This window comes from Scardinius erythrophthalmus (assembly GCF_964197995.2).
Source record: "Scardinius erythrophthalmus genome assembly, chromosome: 7".
NCBI lineage: Eukaryota > Metazoa > Chordata > Actinopteri > Cypriniformes > Leuciscidae > Scardinius > Scardinius erythrophthalmus.
The window spans coordinates 44,598,254-44,617,947 of record NC_138227.1 but is presented as its reverse complement, the minus strand read 5'-3'; the positions used below and the strand labels follow the sequence as shown (position 1 = coordinate 44,617,947).

The 19,694-nt window shown below is 40.7% G+C and overlaps 1 protein-coding gene across 1 annotated transcript in view; it reads right to left on the bottom strand.

Annotated features, from left to right (window-relative positions):
* Positions 1-19,694, bottom strand: part of stx1a (syntaxin 1A (brain)) — a gene marked incomplete at both ends in the record, with an annotated part of 46,686 nt that overhangs the window by 16,462 nt on the left and 10,530 nt on the right. Inside the window, 2 exons of the mRNA XM_081371193.1 lie at positions 1,822-1,921; positions 2,555-2,629. Coding sequence (XP_081227319.1) covers positions 1,822-1,921; positions 2,555-2,629 — 175 coding nt within the window. The remainder of the gene's footprint in view (positions 1-1,821; positions 1,922-2,554; positions 2,630-19,694) is intronic.

The following is a 19,694-nucleotide window of genomic DNA, read 5'->3' as shown; positions in this document are numbered from 1 at the left end:
TTTGCCCAATAGTGACAAGACACATAGTTATATAAGGACATCTGACAAAGTGGGTTGTCTGTCAAGAACCAGGACAAAAGATTCTGAAGACTCGAAATAACCTTTACCATCATGTAAGTTCATTAAAAACCTTACTCTTCAATTTACCAGTTAAGTTGCGCTTGCTCATTTTTTTTATCACACAGTGAGATGGAGTACGTCTTGGGACAGAGAAATAGACGCCAGAAGGAGAGGGTCTACAGGCCCAGACAGACCTATCTCTCCCTCAGTGAGGAGGAATGTATGCGTAAGCTACGCCTGACCCGTCAGGCTGTGACAGATGTCTGCCATCTCCTGGCAGATGAGCTGGGAACTGATGCAGCCTGTCCCTATGCCTTCCCCGTTGCAGTGAAAGTTACAGCGGCACTGCATTTCTATGCGTCTGGGTCATTCCAGCACCCCCTTAGCTCCATTGGAGGCATTTCACAATCTGCCATAAGTTCGGCTATACATGCAGTTACATCAGGTCTAGTCCGACATGTTGGGGAATACATCCAATTCCCTGTCACACCTGACAGCCAGGAAAGAGCAAAACAGGCGTTTTGGGTGAAGTATGGGTTCCTTGGTGCTATAGACTGCACCCATGTGCAGCCACGTGCCCCATCAGAAAACGTACTGATATACATCAACCGCAAGGGAACCCATTCAATCAACATACAAGTCATTTGTGATGCTAATAGTAAAATCACCCATGTCTTTGCGAATTATCCTGGCTCGAGCCACAACTCATTTATACTGGCAAACTCTGCCATTCCTGCCATCTTCGAGAGGAATCCCCCCTTGGATGGGTGGCTGTTAGGGGACAACGGCTATCCGTTAAAGACAAGGCTGATGACACCATTTTTGATGCCAGCAACAACGAGTGAAATTCTGTTTAATCGAAAACACACACAAACACGCTGTGTAATTGAACGAACATTCAGCATACTGAAAATGCGCTTCAGGTGTTTGGATAGGTCAGGAGGCTAAAGTACAGTACAGTCCTCAAAAAGTCGCAGCATTCTTTGTGGCTTGTTGTGTTTTACACAACATTTCCATTAATCATGGATGTGTTGTTGACATAGATGAGGAAATATTAGAGGACTTAAGGAGACGTGATGGTGAACTGCATGTGCCGATGCCACTTAACCCAAACAGAAGAGTTGCTGCATCGTCTACAGTGAGGTAAGCAAAGTAATCTGAGTCTAATGTTAGACAACACTGCAAAAATAACACCATGCATTCATAACCTGGTGATTCAGTGAGAGTGAGACCAAAACATTGGAAAGTATGTCTTTGTGACATTTCTTTATTTACATTTTGTCGGCTGTGAACCGCTCCTGGCGTGCGCCTGGCAAATCCGCCATAATAATAGCAATCAGCCATGGAACAAGCGCGCCTGCTTTTAAAGGGAATGTGAGATGACGCTGTAATTGGTTTGTTGCATGTTACGCCCAAAACACACTAATGTAATGTAATGTAGCGACTGCAGACCAACCCATTTTAGATTTGCGTCAGGCGCAAGAGTCATTTAGTATAATAGCAACAGTGCCCGAGATCCGCCCACAAAGTTACTTGCATTTCGCGTTTGATACTTGCATTTGAGATCGTTAAAATAGGGCCCGTAATGTCTGTTGTTATGTCTGAAACCGAGAGAAAAATTCACTTCAGTTCTTTCTGAGACACAGATGTTTTGTAACGGTGAAGCTGAATGACAGGACTGTGATCTTTTCCATGTGCGTTTCTGACTTTACGGAGGCTGCTGATGAAAGACTTTATTGTGAGTGTGCAACAGAGTCTTACTCTCATCTGGGTTTGGAGAGGCCAGGATGGTGCTGTGGTTTCTTTTCACTTCTTCTACTTTCTCTGTCAGAGAGTCAATGAACCCTCGAATCTCCTCTACCTGAGAGAGAAGAGGGAAATCAGAACTGATCAAACTCATGTTGTCATTAACACCCACGTCTATACAAGCCAATCAGATAATGACCATGTGGTTCTGAACAATCATAGCACATTTTAGCTTCAACCAATTTCTGTGACATAATCTGTTTCATGTATTGCCTGTGTAGTTTTGGTTCTTTGAGATCGGTTTCAATCTCTGTGTTCAGTTCTGTATTTTTTTTGGTCCCATAGTTACTCATTGGTTGATTGATTGGTCCCACTTTGTTTTATTCCTCATTTAGCCTGTTGTTTGGTTCAGTTCTTTGTATGTTCTTGTCGTTTATTGTGTTGGTTTGTGTTCCTGTTCGTCTTTCCAGGGGGGTATTCAAGAAAGCAAGGTTAGCTTACCCAGGTAAGTCACATCACCTGCTTTCTGGAATACCCCTGTTTCTCCTGAGTGCCTTTAGTTAGTTAGTTAGTTAGTTAGTTAGTTAGTTAGTAAGTAAGTTAGTTGGTAAATACAAAAGACTAAGGCCGTTTGCGAATAGAGCCTCACCTCAACTCTCTTTCTTTCAAACCTAGCCCTGATAGTCTGGATAAGTTTGAGGATTTTCAGTGTATTTCATTAGTAAATAGGCAATGTAAATATGCAAACCTGCTCAAAGAACTCGTCCATGAAACCCTTTTCAATAACAACGACCACCTCATCCGTCTCTTCCGGGTCTTTTCCCTGATGAACAGAAATACAGCTAGTAAGTGAAGTAGTTCAGGAAAATGATGAGAAGAGTGTTGAAGTGGGGAAATCTGAAGTCACTTTTGAAACAGCTTGTATTGGTGATGAAAGTGATGATTGCTTTTTTGTTTCACAGACAGAGGAAGAGGGAATTGGTCATGGAATGGAGGAAGGAGGTGAAGATGATGATATGTGATATGTCAGATATCCTTTATCACTGTAAAGATGAACAGCTGTACACTGTAAAATAAATCAATGATTTTCTGGATTTTTTGGCAGAACATTTTTAGTGAGAGAGTTTTTCCCAGAAGTTCTTAATTTTAGTAATGAAAATACAGAAATCATTGATTTATTTTACAGTGTACAGCTGTTCATCTTTACAGTGATAAAGGATATCTGACATATCACATATCCTTTATCACTGTAAAGATGAACAGCTGTACACTGTAAAATAAATCAATGATTTTCTGGATTTTTTGGCAGAACATTTTTAGTGAGAGAGTTTTTCCCAGAAGTTCTTAATTTTAGTAATGAAAATACAGAAATCAGTAGGTTTTGATGAACTTTGCAGAAGAAAAGGGTTTAGAGTAAAGAAAATTGTATTGCTATTCTTTTTGGAAAAAATATAAATATAAGGGATGTACCAAAATTTCGGTTCCTGAAAACTTTTGGCCGAAACAGCTGTTTTTAGTTTCGGGGCCGAGATGGTTTTGGAGGGCCGAAATCAGTGAGTGAAACCAACATTCAATTAGCGCTTCTCCGACTGTTCAGCGACTATTTCGTGCACACAACGTTGATAAGCTACAACAGTGAAACATGTCAGCTGTGTGGACACTAGATGATGTTTTTATTAACAAAGTTTGGAAGGAGCACGTTCAGATAATTAACAAAAGTGGAGAGCTCTCAGCAATCAATGATAAGAGGTATATATACATTCAGCCGTCTCACCTCAATTCATTGACAGTTTAGGAGCCCTCCCCCCTGACCTCTATTCTTTAGCAATTGAACCCCTACTTCATCAATTAAGAAAACAGGCCTATTGCGCCGTGCAAAGGCAAAAGACCGTAACTTCGTTTTTGGTCGAAAATGAGTTATTTATATTTTTGGCACATTCAAGACCTCCTTTATCATGTGGATGAGTATCTTGAATCAATTCCGTAGTTTTTTGGGGTTTTTTTTAGAAAATAATGATTTGTCTTAACAGAAACTTCCAAAAGCCCATGAGAAACCAAGGCAGAACACCGTAACATCAGTTACCGCTCTTTGGCTTTGTTTTGGAACGCCCATATTGAGTTACAGTGCTCTGCCTTTGTTCAGCTGCACGTCAATATGAAGTTACTGTGCCGGTGTTCTATCAAATAATGCTACCTACCAGATTGTACAGTTATCTGCCTTTGTTTTACTGTCCATTAAAATTAAAATTACGGTGTAGCCTGTGTACTCTGTACAGCTGCCATCAGTCCCTCTAACTTCTGAGGTCCTCAGAGCTTTGTCCAGAGCGGTCTGAACCCGCTCCATCGACAAACGTGCAATATCGATCACGAAGGATTATGCAGAGTTGACAGAAAAATGTTACACATGTCATAGCAGATGAATACAACAAATAAGTGCCAAAACTTCACGGTCGAGGCAATGCTGGACTAATATATCTATGGAGGTATTTTGTCATGTCAAATGTATTAATAATGCCATCAGAATGCAACCAAAGCACAGGATAGCAATAAGTAGATGGCTATAAATAATTGTAAATCATACAAAATAAATGCCATGATCATGCCATTATGCCATGATCACTAGATTTTATACAGGTGTTACTATAATGATTTTGTTAATGGTGATCAGCAACTAAATATTGATAATGTGGAAGTTACTGCCTTTTGCCTTGACATGACTTCTCACTTTTTGCTGACAATACAAAGGCAGAGTACAGTACCTTTAAAATAGTGGTCAAAAGTCAAGTTTGAGCTCAAGATTTTTTTATGTATATAATTTTAATTTTATTTAATTTTATTTATTTTTTTGATCTGTGCCTGGATCCAATTCCAGTTCCTTGGACTTCATGGCTTGGTTTGTGTTCTGACATGCAACTGTTAAATGTGTGACCTTGTATAGACAAGTGTGTGCCTTTCCAAATCATGTCCAATCAACTGAGTTTACCACAGGTGGACTACAATCCAGTTGTAGAAACATCTCAAGGATGATCAGTGGAAACAGGATTGCACCTGAGCTCAATTTTGAGTGTCATGGCAAAGGCTATGAATACTTATGTACATGTGATTTTTTTTTTTTATATATATATAAAATTTGCAAAGATTTCAAACAAACTTCTGTCACGTTATCAGTATGGGGTATTGTTTGTAGAAAATAATTAATTTAATCCATTTTGGAATAAGGCTGTAACATAACAAAATGTGGAAAAAAGTGAAGCGCTGTGAATACTTTCCGGATGCACTGTAGATTTAAAATGTGAAGCAATCTAGGTCTCCAAAAATAAGAAAAGGAAAGCATCACACTGATGAGTCTGACATGGATGAAGTCCCTCCAGAATAGAGAGCAGCAATCCAGGACACTTATGGGTGCATAATTCTTGCCCCTTGGAGAGACCCCAGAGAGCCAGCAGAAAAAGAAAGAAAAACTGAAGATGATGTCTCAGCAAACTGATGCAAATCTAAAGGAGGTCAAACATCTAATGAAGTTGATGGGCTGCGTCCAAAATCACATACTCTCTTGAGTAGATACTTATTTTGAACAAGTTATTACTTTGCAATCGCTAAAACAATGTTGTCATTATCATGTAACTAACAGCATCAGTTACATCACTTCACTACCATTCACAAATCCTCTTCCGTGGCCTCATGGGATAGTAAAGTGTTCATCGTATGCACACTTCAGAATCTCACTGGAAGTAGTACGTCATCCGGGTACTTTTTGCCTAGTCTTTTATGAGTATGCATATATCTCTTTGGTAATTAGGAATACATTGTAATAATGCTAATCCTTTCCTGGCTACAGTGGGCAATACCTATTCTTCCTTTCTCATCTTCATTACTGTCTTTAAAGCTATTCAGACGGGACTAGTGTAACATGGAGAGGTGGGGTAGAGTAGTTATTGCCAGAGCTTCTCAGTGATTTTAGTCCCGTTTGAATGTGCATCTCAGTGATCATCACGGACAATGTCAGGAAAGATTACGGCGACTTTTACCTTCAGTAAAAAAGTCTGGAAAAAGGACCTCAGCTGATAGTAATCCCGTGCGAATAGACCCGCTGTAAATATGTATGTAAATATTCCGTAATTTCCTGTTAAAAGTAGTTTCCTGCGGTTTTTCAAGTATGGAGACGCTTGAAAAAGCATCAGTTGCGTTCTAGACGCTGGGACGAGTCTGTGGCAAAACTCAAGTGTTTTACACACCACTCAGAGCAAAAAGAAGATCGAAAGCACTTGTTAGAGGCACATCCTGAAGAGTTAGGTTGGTGCCTATTAGCAACAGAATCCAATCTGATGTTAATAAATACATCGTTCGAGCGGACCTAACTGTTTTATATATATATAGCCTATATGTGTTTGCGCACATGACGACAAGAGTGACAGCGGTGCTTAAATCGAGTTACTCCTCCCACTTCTGCTGGTTTTACTGAGATATCTTATCCTGTGTGAATTGGCCATTATTATTACAGGTGTCCTGTGGTAAAATGACATTACTCCATCTACCCTTGTAAAGTTAACCCCGTCCGAATGGGGCTTTTCTTTTTTTTTCTCTCAGTCTCATCTTGCCCTATATCTCTTTCTTTCTTTCTTGTCTTTTCACTTTCGTCTGTCAGTAACACAGGGTCAACTGATATTTATATGTTTATGAATATTTTTTTTCAGTGAATTTACTGATGGTTACCAGGAACTCTTGGAAACTAATTTTATTAAATTCGTTCACATTATGTGCATTCATTATTAATTGCAAGCCAAATATGCATTAGAGTATGGTGGCTCATATTTTAATATCCAGGGCGCTTTCAAAAGGGTTCTCAGTGGGTGTGTTACTGAAACCCTAACAATAATGCAGAGCCTGAATCCCACAAATATTTATTCAATATAACATGTTGGTTGAATGAATAAAATGATCCACACAGATGAAAAGATTAAACCAATAATTTGAAATTCTTCTGTCAGACTGTAATTTCATAAACAGCATGAGTGTAAAAGAAGTGTGTTCTCACATATTTCTGAACTTGGAAAACTCGGTAAAGGCTTAATAAACAATAATTCAACACACAAACAGCACCTGCACAATATGCTAGGTAAATGCTACAATGTGAGAAAACAACGATGCCATATCTACAAGATGTAGATATATCTTAACTAGAATGTAGTTTTGTTGTGCCACACCCTCCTAATACCACACTTTTGACCAGAAAGACAGCAGCAGCAGAAAATTGTCTAATTCTTTGAGAGGGTGAAGTGGAATGCATACAACAGCCTTCATCATCATCATCATCGCCTAAAAGCACATCTATTCACTTTCGAAACGTTCACTCGTATTGCGTCTTTGCACGCACGCTTATTGGCTGGGCAGTGGTCACTGCACGAACCTATGGTGAAGTGGTGTGTCTGCACAAGCCAATCGGGGCGCGTCATTCATTCATTTCATTTTTTTTATTTATAGAGCACATTTAAAAACGGCCACTAGCCGACCAAAGTGCTGTACAAATAGAGCAAATAGAAATTAGTAACACGAGTAATCCTAAACACAGTTTAAAACAGAACAATAATTATAAGCTAAAAGCAATAGAAAATAAAAAAGTTTTGAGACATGACTTGTACTCAGACAGAGAGGAAGTTGATCTAATATGATCCCACTCAGGGATCCCAACTAGATGATCCCACAGTAGCATCACGGTTCTCAAGCTGTCTGGCGGACATCTCGGCATGGATGAAGCGACATCACATGCAGCTCAACCTGGCAAAGACTGAGCTTCTCGTCCTCCCTGCCAATCCATCTCTACAGCACGACTTCACCATCCAGCTAGACTCATCATCAATCACCCCATCAAGGTCGGTCAGAAACCTTGGGAGTAATATTTGATGACCAGCTGACCTTCACAGATCACATTTCAAAGACAGCTCGATCATGCAGGTTTGCACTGCACAACATCAGGAAGATCAGGCCTTTCCTAACTGAGCATGCAACGCAACTTCTCGTCCAGGCCCTGGTCATCTCTAGGCTTGACTACTGCAATGCTCTTCTGGCTGGACTTCCATCATGTGCAACCAAACCTCTACAGATGATCCAGAACGCTGCAGCTCGTCTTGTCTTCAACGAGCCCAAGAGGGCCCACATCACTCCTCTGCTCTCGTCTTGTCTTCAACGAGCCCAAGAGGGCCCACATCACTCCTCTGCTCATCTCTCTGCACTGGCTACCTCTCGCTGCTCGCATCAAGTTCAAGGCATTGACGCTTGCTTACAGATCTATCACAGGCTCAGCTCCCTCCTACTTTCACTCACTCCTACGAGCCTACATCCCTACCAGACGCCTACGCTCGGTCAACGAGCGACATCTCGTGGTTCCATCACAGAAAGCCACAAAATCACTTTCCAGAACATTCTCATTCACAGTTCCGTGCTGGTGGAACGCTCTCCCCACCCTCATCCGGAATGCAGAATCCCTGACAACATTCAAAAGACAGCTGAAAACCCATCTCTTCCGTGACCACTTAACCTCATAATAATAATAATAATAATAATAATAATTATTATTATTATTTTCTTTTTCCTTTAAATCCTCGCTTATCGGGCTTATGCTACTCTGAACAATGCCTGAACTTTGTATCTTGAGCACTTCTTGCATTGTTTCTTGCCTCTTCACAATGACTCGCTTAATTTAGTCCTAATTTGTAAGTCGCTTTGGACAAAAGCGTCTGCTAAATGACTAAATGTAAATGTAAATGTAATATACAGTGGGAGCTTGTTCCACAGTGTGGGGACAGCCACTTCAAAAGCTCAGTTACCCCTTGATTTTAGCCGGGTTCTAGGTATCTGAGGGAGAAGTTTCGTTTCAGATCAAAAACTTCTAGTGGGAGAATATAAATGGAGTAAGACAGACAGATAAGAAGGTGCTAAATCATTTAAGGATTAATACACCAGTAATACAATTTTGTATTCAAATTTATCGGTAGCCATTGAAGGGATCTCAAAAGAGGGGTGGCATGATCAAAATTCTTCTTTCCCATTAGGAATCTCGCCGCAGCATTTTGAACAACCTGTAAGCGAGCTGTTTGGGACTTTGATACACCAAAATAAAGGGAGTTGCAATAGTCCAAGTGCGAGGTAATAAGAGCATGGATCGCAATCTCCATCGAGCGCTTGGGAAGATAAGATTTGATTTTCGCTAGAGAGTGAGAATAGAAAAAGCTGGATCCAATGACAGCACTAATTTGCTTATCGAATTTGAGGGAACTATCTAACATCACACCCAAATTCCGTCCTTGGGGAGAGATAGATAGATCTAGAGATCCAAGGTCAAGATCATGTCTTAGACTGGTTTCTGAGGGTCAAAAACAATAACTTCTGTTTTGTCTGAGATTCTTGGCAAGCCAAGCTTTTACCTCCTCAAGACATGCTGTCAAACTGTCTAGAGCACTCTTATTTTTATCAGACAAAGGCATATAAATCTGCATATCAACAGTGAAATGAGACATTGTGTTTCCTAAAAATAGAACCCAGAGGAAGAAGATAGAGAGAGAATAGGACAGGAGCCAAGACGGAACCCTGAGGCACACAGGATGAGGAGAAACGTCTATTAGTCAAAAAATTAGTCATAAAATGAGTTTGACCTGTGGTCAAAAAAAGATTTGAACCAGCTTAAAACCTTGCCTCCTAGACCAACGCAAGACTCCAGCCGAGAGACGAGAATCGTATGGTCGACAGTATCAAAAGCAGAAGACAAATCTAACATTACCAAAATGATGAAATCTATACCGAATCTGTAGCCATGTACATATCATTGAGAACTCTTATAAGAGTGGTTTCTGTGCTGTGCAGAGATTTAAACCCCGACTGAAACTTCTCAAAAATATGATTGTCATTTAAGAAGGTCTGAAGCTGTAAAAAAAAAATGTAATGCCATTTTCTAGGTATAAGACGAAAGTTTGATCAAATAAAAGCATCAAGTGAGGGTTTCTTTAGTACGGGTGTAATTGAGGCAATTTTCAAACTCGAGGGTATAGCTCCTTCAAGCAAGGATTTAATCAATAACGACACCAACCCAGGGCCGACAGTATCAAATAATTGTCTCAGAAAACGAGGATGTAGTGTCATGTGTACAAAAGGAAGGTTTAAGTTTAAACATTACTTCCTTGACAGAAGGCAGAGAGACAGGATTGAAAGAGGTCCAGAGGGTGGGTGGATCTGTATTTCCTAATCGGGGACTTGAAATTGGACAATCAAATTAGAAACTTTATTGCCAAAGTAGCTAGCAAAATCCTCACAGAGTGCCAAACACGGGCAGTGAAGAGAGTTTATAGGGGGATTTAAAACGGAGTTAATGACAGAAAAAAGTGTTTATCAAAAGGATCAGAGAGGACAGACGCACAGCCTTGGTTCCCTGAGTTGATTCAGCTGCAAGCAAAAGCCCCATGGCCAGTACCCCAGAGGGAAGACCTCCTTTCCCAGGCGAACAGGACAATCTAGCATTCCCAGCTCGAGTTGTGGGCCCTGCATGTGCGACCCATCATCGGGAACTTCACCAGTTTTCTGTACAAATGATTTGCCATTCTAAACTAACGCGCTGCTTCCTTGTAGCTTAAACACACATAAAATCAGTGGCTCACACACCACGCAAAACACAGAATCATTAAGGAGCGCAGAACTTATTGTCAACGCTGTCCTGGAAATTATCAACAAAATCGTTTAGAAACTGAAAGTTATAGTATAATGCATATTGCTACATACAATAGCTTCACTATAGGTAAAGAGATGCTGCACAGACTTCACAGATTTATCTCTCACTAATGCATTCAAATAAATGTCATTTTACTCTTCCACTTTATCTGTATCTGATTTAAAACTAACAGAAATTAATACATTACTGAAATGTTACAGTAATGTAACGACCCATAGACAGATAACTGATGAAAATAAACTGTTATGTTGAGGGTTCCTATGCAGTTTGGAGAAGTTTTGAATTTGATTTGAGAAATTTTAAGGTCTGGATATAATAAAAAAAATATAATAAAAAATAATAATTAAAAATGTCTAAAAATAAATTGATAAATCATTCAAGCAGTTTGTTTTGATGGCAAAAGTTTAGTGATACTTTAGTGATTGTTAAACACAATTGAATTAATTCAAGGTGCACATTTTAATTATGCAAAGCTCTTTGTCCTTTACCATAATCTTTGTCTTTGTCATTTGCCACTCTTTTGAACTTCCCTAAATGAATTTGTGTGCCACTCAAACCAGCAACAGATAAAGGAACAAACGCTAATCTAAATCAGACTGTACTTTGCTGTTTGGTGATCATTCAACGTCAAACCACGATAACAGTATCAAACCGATGTGTCAGAGGTAAATATATACAGGTAAGAAAGCGTTATCACTTCAAGAAAACCAATGAAAACAAAAACAGAGAACAAAAACAGTTTCTGCTGAGCTCGGGATTCCAATCGCCCAGGATAAAATCATGGGTCCAGCAATGTCCATTGAATTTCTGGATATTAACTTGGATACAGTTCATTTCCAGGCCTCATTGCCCAAAGAAAAATCGACAGGATAATTCTGGTCACGTCCACCCTCCAGGACAGTCCAAACTGTTCTACGCGCGGACTGCTATCTTTGCTCGGCCGCTTAAACTTTCCGATGTGCATAATTCTGCCTTTTCATCTCTCCTCTCCCTTGCATCTTCAATTCAAGCGTTAGAACACCAAATCTCCCCAACTAGTTTGTGCTGCAAAAAGCTTAGTTTTATGGATAACCTTCCTTAAACAAAAAAAGTGGAACAGTCTTTCCTTTTTCTATAATAGCCCATCGGTGATCAACTGTTTACCGACGCAGCCCCCTCCATCAGATTCGGGGATTTTACCACGACGGCTGGTTCGCGTTTTCATGTGGCCCTCCAGCTTTTAGACTTCCCGCAGTCCTCAACGTCCACAGTGCTGTTTGAGCTTTATCCTCATATCTTCCTATATGAGAAAGAATGGCCACCAACATCATAGTAGTTCACTGTGAGAACGAAAGCAACCGTTCATTGCATTAATAAAGGCCGTTCGCACTCCCCCACACTGATGCCTCTCCTAAGATGGCTTTTTTGGATTTTAGCATGCGATCAATAAATTAAAACTCCCAAAGTTACATGTTTCTGGTTACAAAAACACCTCAGATCCATTTTGATACAATCCAGAATCCCAGTAGATCACTTTTCCAGCCATTTATTCAAAATACAGAGCATATACGTAGGCCTATATACGTAGCCAACTCACCAGTGTTCCTCTACATGTTCCTCAACATCCCTCCACTACCCTGACTCCTCACTCTTGGCTGTTTTCCTATCCCAGCCAGGGATATGGGGGAAGTACTCAGGGTTTGGGCCAAAATACCCAGTTCAGAGCCCTCTCCTCGGACAGCATGCCAAATACACATACTCTTTACTCTGGCTGATTATTTGTAAGTGTAAACTCATGAACACCATCTAGTGTCCAAGCTGTATGCTTGTATTTGTTTATTTCTGTGAACATCTTCTTAAAACAACAATTTAAATACGATTCAGCAAATAATTGCATTAAGAGAAGAAAAAAAAAAGGAAGTAAAAAAGTAAAGAAAAATAAATTGATGCATGCCGTAGAATCACAATAGCAAAAAATGTGAATGCACACAGTATAACTGCAGCAAACCGGAAGTGAAAATTAAAAGTTAAAGTGTTTTAGTAGAGAAATGGAGTTGTTAGCAGAGCAAAACCACAAACTACATGCCCTTATGTACCTTCCATTTATGATTAAACTAATCCTTCAAGTGTGTAATTTAATAATTATATCTTGTGCATGTAGTTTCCTTCTCGCTAATTCTCTTTTGAAGTTGTGATCCTCATTCTGAGCCTCTGTCTGATCTGTTACAGAAGACTTGACTTCATCTTAGGTAAATGAGCTTCAAGTTACTATAGCTTATCAGACTTAAGTATTTAATGGACACTGACAACGGCACCAATCCCACATTAAAAAATAAGAAATGACTAATGTACATGCAATCTATACCCACTCCTTCCTTCCGGTAATCTCGCTCCATCCCTTAAAATGTTCCTCTCAGAGAAGTCTGATGGTAGTCCAGATAGTCCTGGCCAATGGTCCAGAGACAGTGTGGAAGATGCTTGGGACAGCTGACAGAATTGTTGTCACTTGGGTCATCATAAAAGTTTATCATTTGAGCACGTTTTGAAGTCTTGCCAATTAACTGTCACCCCCCCCCTTTTTTTCGCATAGACAAAAAAATCACTATACAAACTTAAATGGTTGTAATTCAAGAATGCTTTGGAATATAGACATATGGTTGGTCTTGTTTTTAAGAAGACATTTGCCAGATTATTGTAGAAGTGAAATAAATTATGAAAGTGACACAGCAAAAAAGTTATATAAGTTTATGAAAATATAGAATGTAAAAATATAATTATTTATATTTTATATAAAATATATTTATTACAAAATATATTTTACTCTAAAACTGCTAGAAAATTAAAGCCAAAAATCTAAACAAGTTGTGTTCCAAATTTTAGGTTGATATCTCAAAAAAATGAGCTTTCAGTAAGATTTTATTTGGGCGCAGTACCAAACTTTTTCACTAGATGGACAGCCAGCTTCCTTACTGACCATATAAGGGCGTCTCTATTTTCATATATGTTTTGAGTGATCTGAACCATGTATTTCCATAATTTCATTATATGAAGTATACATCCTATTCAGAAATAGTATGGGTGTTTTGGCAGTATTTGATTTGATTTCAACCTCTAATAAACATAAAAGAGCACATATGTGCGTTATAGCTCACTGCCGCTGCGTGCCGCACCACAAATCGAGAATCCATAATATTTTTCTTTATATTCTAAACATTTTCAGACCTTTTTTTCTCATAAAATTTAATTGGTGTTATCTTTTGAACTCTTGGCATGAAAACAAACTGAGGTTTCTACCAATCTTTCATGATTTTTCATGTTTATTTCTATTTCAAAATAAAGGCCTAAACACGCCTAATGAATATGAAATATTCTTGTTGCAAATTGATAAATTACTGCTCCTATGTAATTTATTTTAAAATAACAGCCATCCAATTATGAAAACTAGAGATTGTAAGCTTTCAAATGATATATAGTTTGTCAATATTACTTTAGGTTTTTACTAAGATATTATTGTTCTAAATATATATGGGCAACCATCCCACGTGACACTTAAGGGGTTCATTCAAGTGACTTTAAACCATTCAAGCACAAGACGATGTGTGACAATTTAGCTGTGCTGTTTAGAAGATTAGACACTATGAGTATTGGTGGCCACAACCAAAAAGTGAAATGTTCTAATTAAAGTAGTACTAAACAGCAGGGGCATGTGCCACTTACGATCTGGTATTTCATATAATTGTATTATAAAGAGACACTGACCATTCTGAAATGCATTATGAAAACTGGCTGAAACCATGCAGAAGTGTGCTGGACTTTGACACTGGCTCTTCACAATGCAGAGTAATGTAGGTCTGTAGATGCTATATTAAACTGGATTTATATTATAATGTGGCTACAGCAAGTTACAACTTTAACAATACATTCAGGCAACTCCAGAAAAATGGGTTAATCATTTCTTATTACATAGTTCCACCAAATTATTATTCAAATGTTAAAGCCATTGATGAGAACCACTTACCACATATTATCTGTAGTTTATTTGAGTCAATGTCAGATTGCTTTGTTTTTGCAGGTGTGCTTCTTCCGTCTAACTCACTAAAACATAAATGAACTGTCTACCATCTGTGAATCTGCATCTACTCTTGTAATTTTTGGCTTATCTCGTGCAGTCCAGTGTTACACTTACTCAAACTGACACCGGCGCATGCGCATCAGACACCGTAAAGAGGGAGACCATTAATATTCAGCCCAAAAATATTCATTTTGCTGAAATATCTGTTGTTGGACGTTAAATTTAGGTTTAAAAGTCAACATGGAAACTGTAAAGGGATAACAGCGTGTATTTGAATATAAATACAAGACGTTTATATTCTTTCGCTCTGTGATGGTTAAACTTTGCAATTAATCAGTGAACCGTGGGGCCTGGTCTGTACGGATCATGGATCAACTAAGATCTGTTGCAACCCTAATAGATACATTCCCTTTTTTTTGTTTTCATAGCCTACAATTTGTTCGGTACGAAACTTGGTACCGAACAACAAGACATTTTTTGATACTTGATGGTATTGAGGCCATCAAACTCGATACCCAGCCCTAGTTATGATGAAGGCGTAATTTCAGTTAATTTAATAAACTTTCAAATTTAGTTCTTTATTGTCTCTTATTAAATATGCAATAATTGATATGCATAGATATAATTGGTGGTTGGTGCCCAGATTACAAATAATCCAGAGTCCCAGAAACCCTAGCGGTGCCACTGCGGACAACTTTATCCCTGTTCTGGAGAAGGATTAGGCTCAGAGCTAAAAACACAAATAAAAAGAAATACAAACAAGGTGGAGTTTGTGAGATGAGCATTTAAGTAGAGAGACCCTAAAATGGGTTTGTTAATATCTATGTCTAACCCGATGGAAAATGCATTTAAATTTCTCTGTGTTATATTTTAGCTGCAACAACATTGTGAACTTTTTTTAAAACATTGTTTTTAAATATGACCAGCACAATAGCAAAAATAAAAAGTAGGTGAAGTGGGACGCAGCAAAAGTTCGTTCCTGAATGAATCAGTCTTTGAAGGAACGGGTTGAATAGATTAATGACTCACTCACTAAGAAAGTGATTTGCCGCCACCTATCAGTGGGTTTAGTTTCATATTTAAAGTTTAATTTCATATATTTTTTTAAATGATTTCAAATTTCAATATTCAAAATATAAGTTTTAAAATATTAATCTCATAGCATTATTTATGCAATTGTAATTGCAGTGTAAATACATCTAAATGCTTCAGATGCAACTTCTGACTTTGGCATAACAGATGATGCATACATCTAATAAGGTTAGAAAAAAAATTGCCCCTTATTAAAGGTAAGAATCGGTTCTGACACTGCTGTGAACTGACCAGCGCACAGAATATGAACATCTTTGGGGGTGAGTTGACCATGACAGGCCTAAACCAGCACAACAACACACTCAGAAGAAAAGCATCATCACAGCGTCTCACACACTACAGGCGCTCACTTATTTCACCCTGCTGTCCTCAACCTGTCCTTCACTGATCCAAGAGTATGTCATAGGGGAGAACCGGGGCGAAAGTAACGCGGGACGAAAGTAACAAAGCGATTTTCTCAGAGCCCTGACTATATTAGCATTTCAAGCTATGACAGCACGTTCAGTATGCAACCCTTGACGGAGCTGCCAAATATCACGTGATTTCGTCATCGTTTCCCGCGGTTAGGTCCGGAAAGCAGTTTTCGAGTTCGATAAGTAAATTACTGAAGCGGTACTTTTTTTCTAATTACAAGTTGTGTTTTTCGTTTCATGTCACACAGTAATGATCAATCTACAGGTAATTATGTGCTGTAACACATTCTGAAGTTTGCCTTGTCAGAGTTTTTCAGTATAAACGTAAATCGGGTTTAAATGTCAGGAGTTCCTGTCGGGACGAAAGTAACACTTGTTACTTTTGTCCCGCTATCGTGAAAACAAGTGTTTGTTTTGTCGCGCTGCTAATCTGGTGACTTTCTCTGTGTTGCAGCATTTATTAAAACATGTTTGTCATAATATACCAACAGAATATGGCAAGAGTGAGGGTCAGTAAGACAGATAGAGGTCTGATTCAGCCAGATGTTTATGAGGGCGTTCACATTTAAATCAGCTGATTTCTGTGTCACAATTTTTTTCCACTCAATCTGTTTCCATTTACCCTAGTCACATTTAGGTTTTAGCCATACCTGTCAGGCTTCTGGGTGGATGAAGTAGGAGGCAAACTCGAAGATGAAGTATTCCAAGGTTTTAATTCTCAAATATAACAGATACACAAAAACAGGGAGCGTGTGCTCAGAACAGGAACCTAACATTAAACATTAACATTGACCGACAGTGAAGACTGAAACACTCAGGGCTTAAATACAGGGGAGAACAGATCAGGGGAACAAGACACAGCTGACAAGACTAACGAGGAACCAGGTGATACAAATGAACTAATGAGGGTAACCATGGAAACCAAGGAGTGGCGGGAAAACAGAACAAAGGAAGACATGTGACCAGTGACAAAAAACACTCAGACAGAACAGAATTGTGACATAACTCCCCCCTCCCGGTAGGCGTGTCCTCGTGCCGTAGAAAGACCAAAGGGGTGGGAGCCCTGGAGGCTGACGGGGAAGACAAGGCAAGGGAGACAAGGCAGGAAGCCTCCAGGGCGGAGACGACCCCTCGGGCGGCCACGGTGGAGACGACCCCTCGGGCGGCCACGGCGGAGACGACCCCTCGGGCGGCCACGGCGGAGAGGACCCCTCGGGCGGCCACGGCGGAGAGGACCCTTCGGGCGGCCACGGCAGTGAGGACCCTTCGGGCGGCCACGGCGGTGAGGACCCTTCGGGCGGCCACGGCGGTACGGACCCTTCGGGTGGCCGTGTTCCCTCGAGTGGCCAGGATGGAGGCCTTTGGCCCCCCCAAAAAAATACTTGGGGAAAGTCCCAGGTACCAGAGAAAGATGGTTATAAACAGTCTCTGACCGGGCTGATGGGGACCGTGAAGAGGGCTCGGTGCTGGGCAGATCCAGCGATGAGGGCTTTGTGCTGGACGGGACCAGCGATGAGGGCTCTGTGCTGGACGGAACCAGCGGTGAAGGCTCTGTGCTGGACGGGACCAGCGGTGAAGGCTCTGTGCTGGACGGGACCAGCGGTGAAGAAGGCTCTGGGCTGGACGGGACCAGCGGCGAAGGCTCTGGGCTGGACGGGACCAGCGGCGAAGGCTCTGGGCTGGACGGGACCAGCGGCGAAGAAGGCTTTGAGCTGGGCGGGACCAGTGGCGAAGAGGACTTTGAGATGGGCGGGACCAGCGGCGAAGAGGGCTCTGAGCTGGGCAGGACCAGTGGCGAAGAGGGCTTTGAGCTGGGCAGGACCAGCGGCGAAGAGGGATTTGAGCTGGACGGAACCAGTGGCGAAGAGGGCTTTGAGCTGGGCAGGACCAGCGGCGAAGAGGGATCTGAGCTGGACGGAACCAGTGGCGAAGAGGGCTCTGAACTGGACAGGACCAGCGATGAAGAGGGCTCTGAGCTGGACAGGACCAGCGATGAAGAGAGCTTTGAGCTGGGCGGAACCAGCGGCGAAGGAAGCTCTGAAAACAGGTCAATTAAGTCCTTCTCGTCCGGACTCTGGCTGAGGACAGGAACAGGAGATACTGGGCGGAAAGTCTCTGGCTTGACGGGCACGACGCTGTCAGTCACAGGTGCAGCGGGCATAACGCTCACAGTCTCAGGGGCGGCGGGCACGATGCATACTGCCTTGGTCTCGGCAGCTCTGACGTGAAGTGCGGGCTCGGCTGGACTGGCGTGACGTGCAGGCTCGGCTGGACTGGCGTGAAGTGCAGGCGGTGACATGGTGTGCCATGGAAGGAAGCTCTCCAGACAACAGGAGAGTGCCTCTCTCCAGTCCTGACCGGAGAGATCTGGAAGCTCCCTCGGGTCGACTTCCTTGGCCCCAAGTCGGTAACACGCCTTGATTATTTCGTCATCCAGCGCGCAGGAGGCAGCAAGAGGGACAAACCCCCAGGTGAATTGGAACAGATCGCGGCCATCCCGAGCCAAAGCCGCGATCTGTCCAGCGAGCTCCCAGCTCATCTTTTGGTCGGTCAATCTGTCAGGCTTCTGGGTGGATGAAGTAGGAGGCAAACTCGAAGATGAAGTATTCCAAGGTTTTAATTCTCAAATATAACAGATACACAAAAACAGGGAGCGTGTGCTCAGAACAGGAACCTAACATTAAACATTAACATTGACCGACAGTGAAGACTTCTTCTTCTTCTTCTTCTTCTTTGGTGTTTATTGGCGGTTGGCAAACCAACTGGTAGGTGCATTACCGCCACCGACTGGACTGGAGTGTGGACAGGATACATGCTTATAGGATTGACATAATGCGACATATGAATGGAAATTCATGAGGAAACAACAACAAAACAAAACATAAAAAAAAAAAAACAGCCTAAATTCTTTTACTTAATTTCGTTTCTTTAATAAACTTAATAATACTATCATATATAGCTTTTTCCTTTAGTATACCTATTATAGAAAAATCTTTATGCTCAGCTTTAATTAGTGACTGAATGAAATTACGTCTTTCATTATTGTATTTCCTGCAGTAAAGTATTACATGTTCAACTGTCTCTTGCTGACTACAGTGATTACATTCCCCTGTTGGGTGCTTGCCAATTTTAAACAATGTACTATTCAATCCTGTGTGACCTATTCTCAGACGGGTAATAATATTCTCTTCACTTCTGTTCCTGCTCTCTCTCCTCCCAGCACAAACTTGTTGTTGAATATTATATAAGTGTCTTCCTGTTTCAATACCATCCCAGTGTACCTGCCATATTGATTGTACATATTTCCTAATGAACACTTTAGCTTCTGCTTTACTTAATGGAACTTGTAAATCTATCTGCTTTAACTTTAAAGATTGTTTAGCCAAAACATCTACCTTCTCATTACCCACTACACCAACATGAGCAGGAACCCAAATAAATTGAATTGATATACCCATAAGCTTTATGTTATACAATTTATGGAATATTTCATTAATTATATCCATCCTAAAAGATGATCTGCCAAATTTTATGCTTTCCAGTGCCGAGTAGCTATCAGATGCAATAACTATGTTATTCATTCGCTTTTCTTCTGTCCACTGCAGGGCCATTAAAA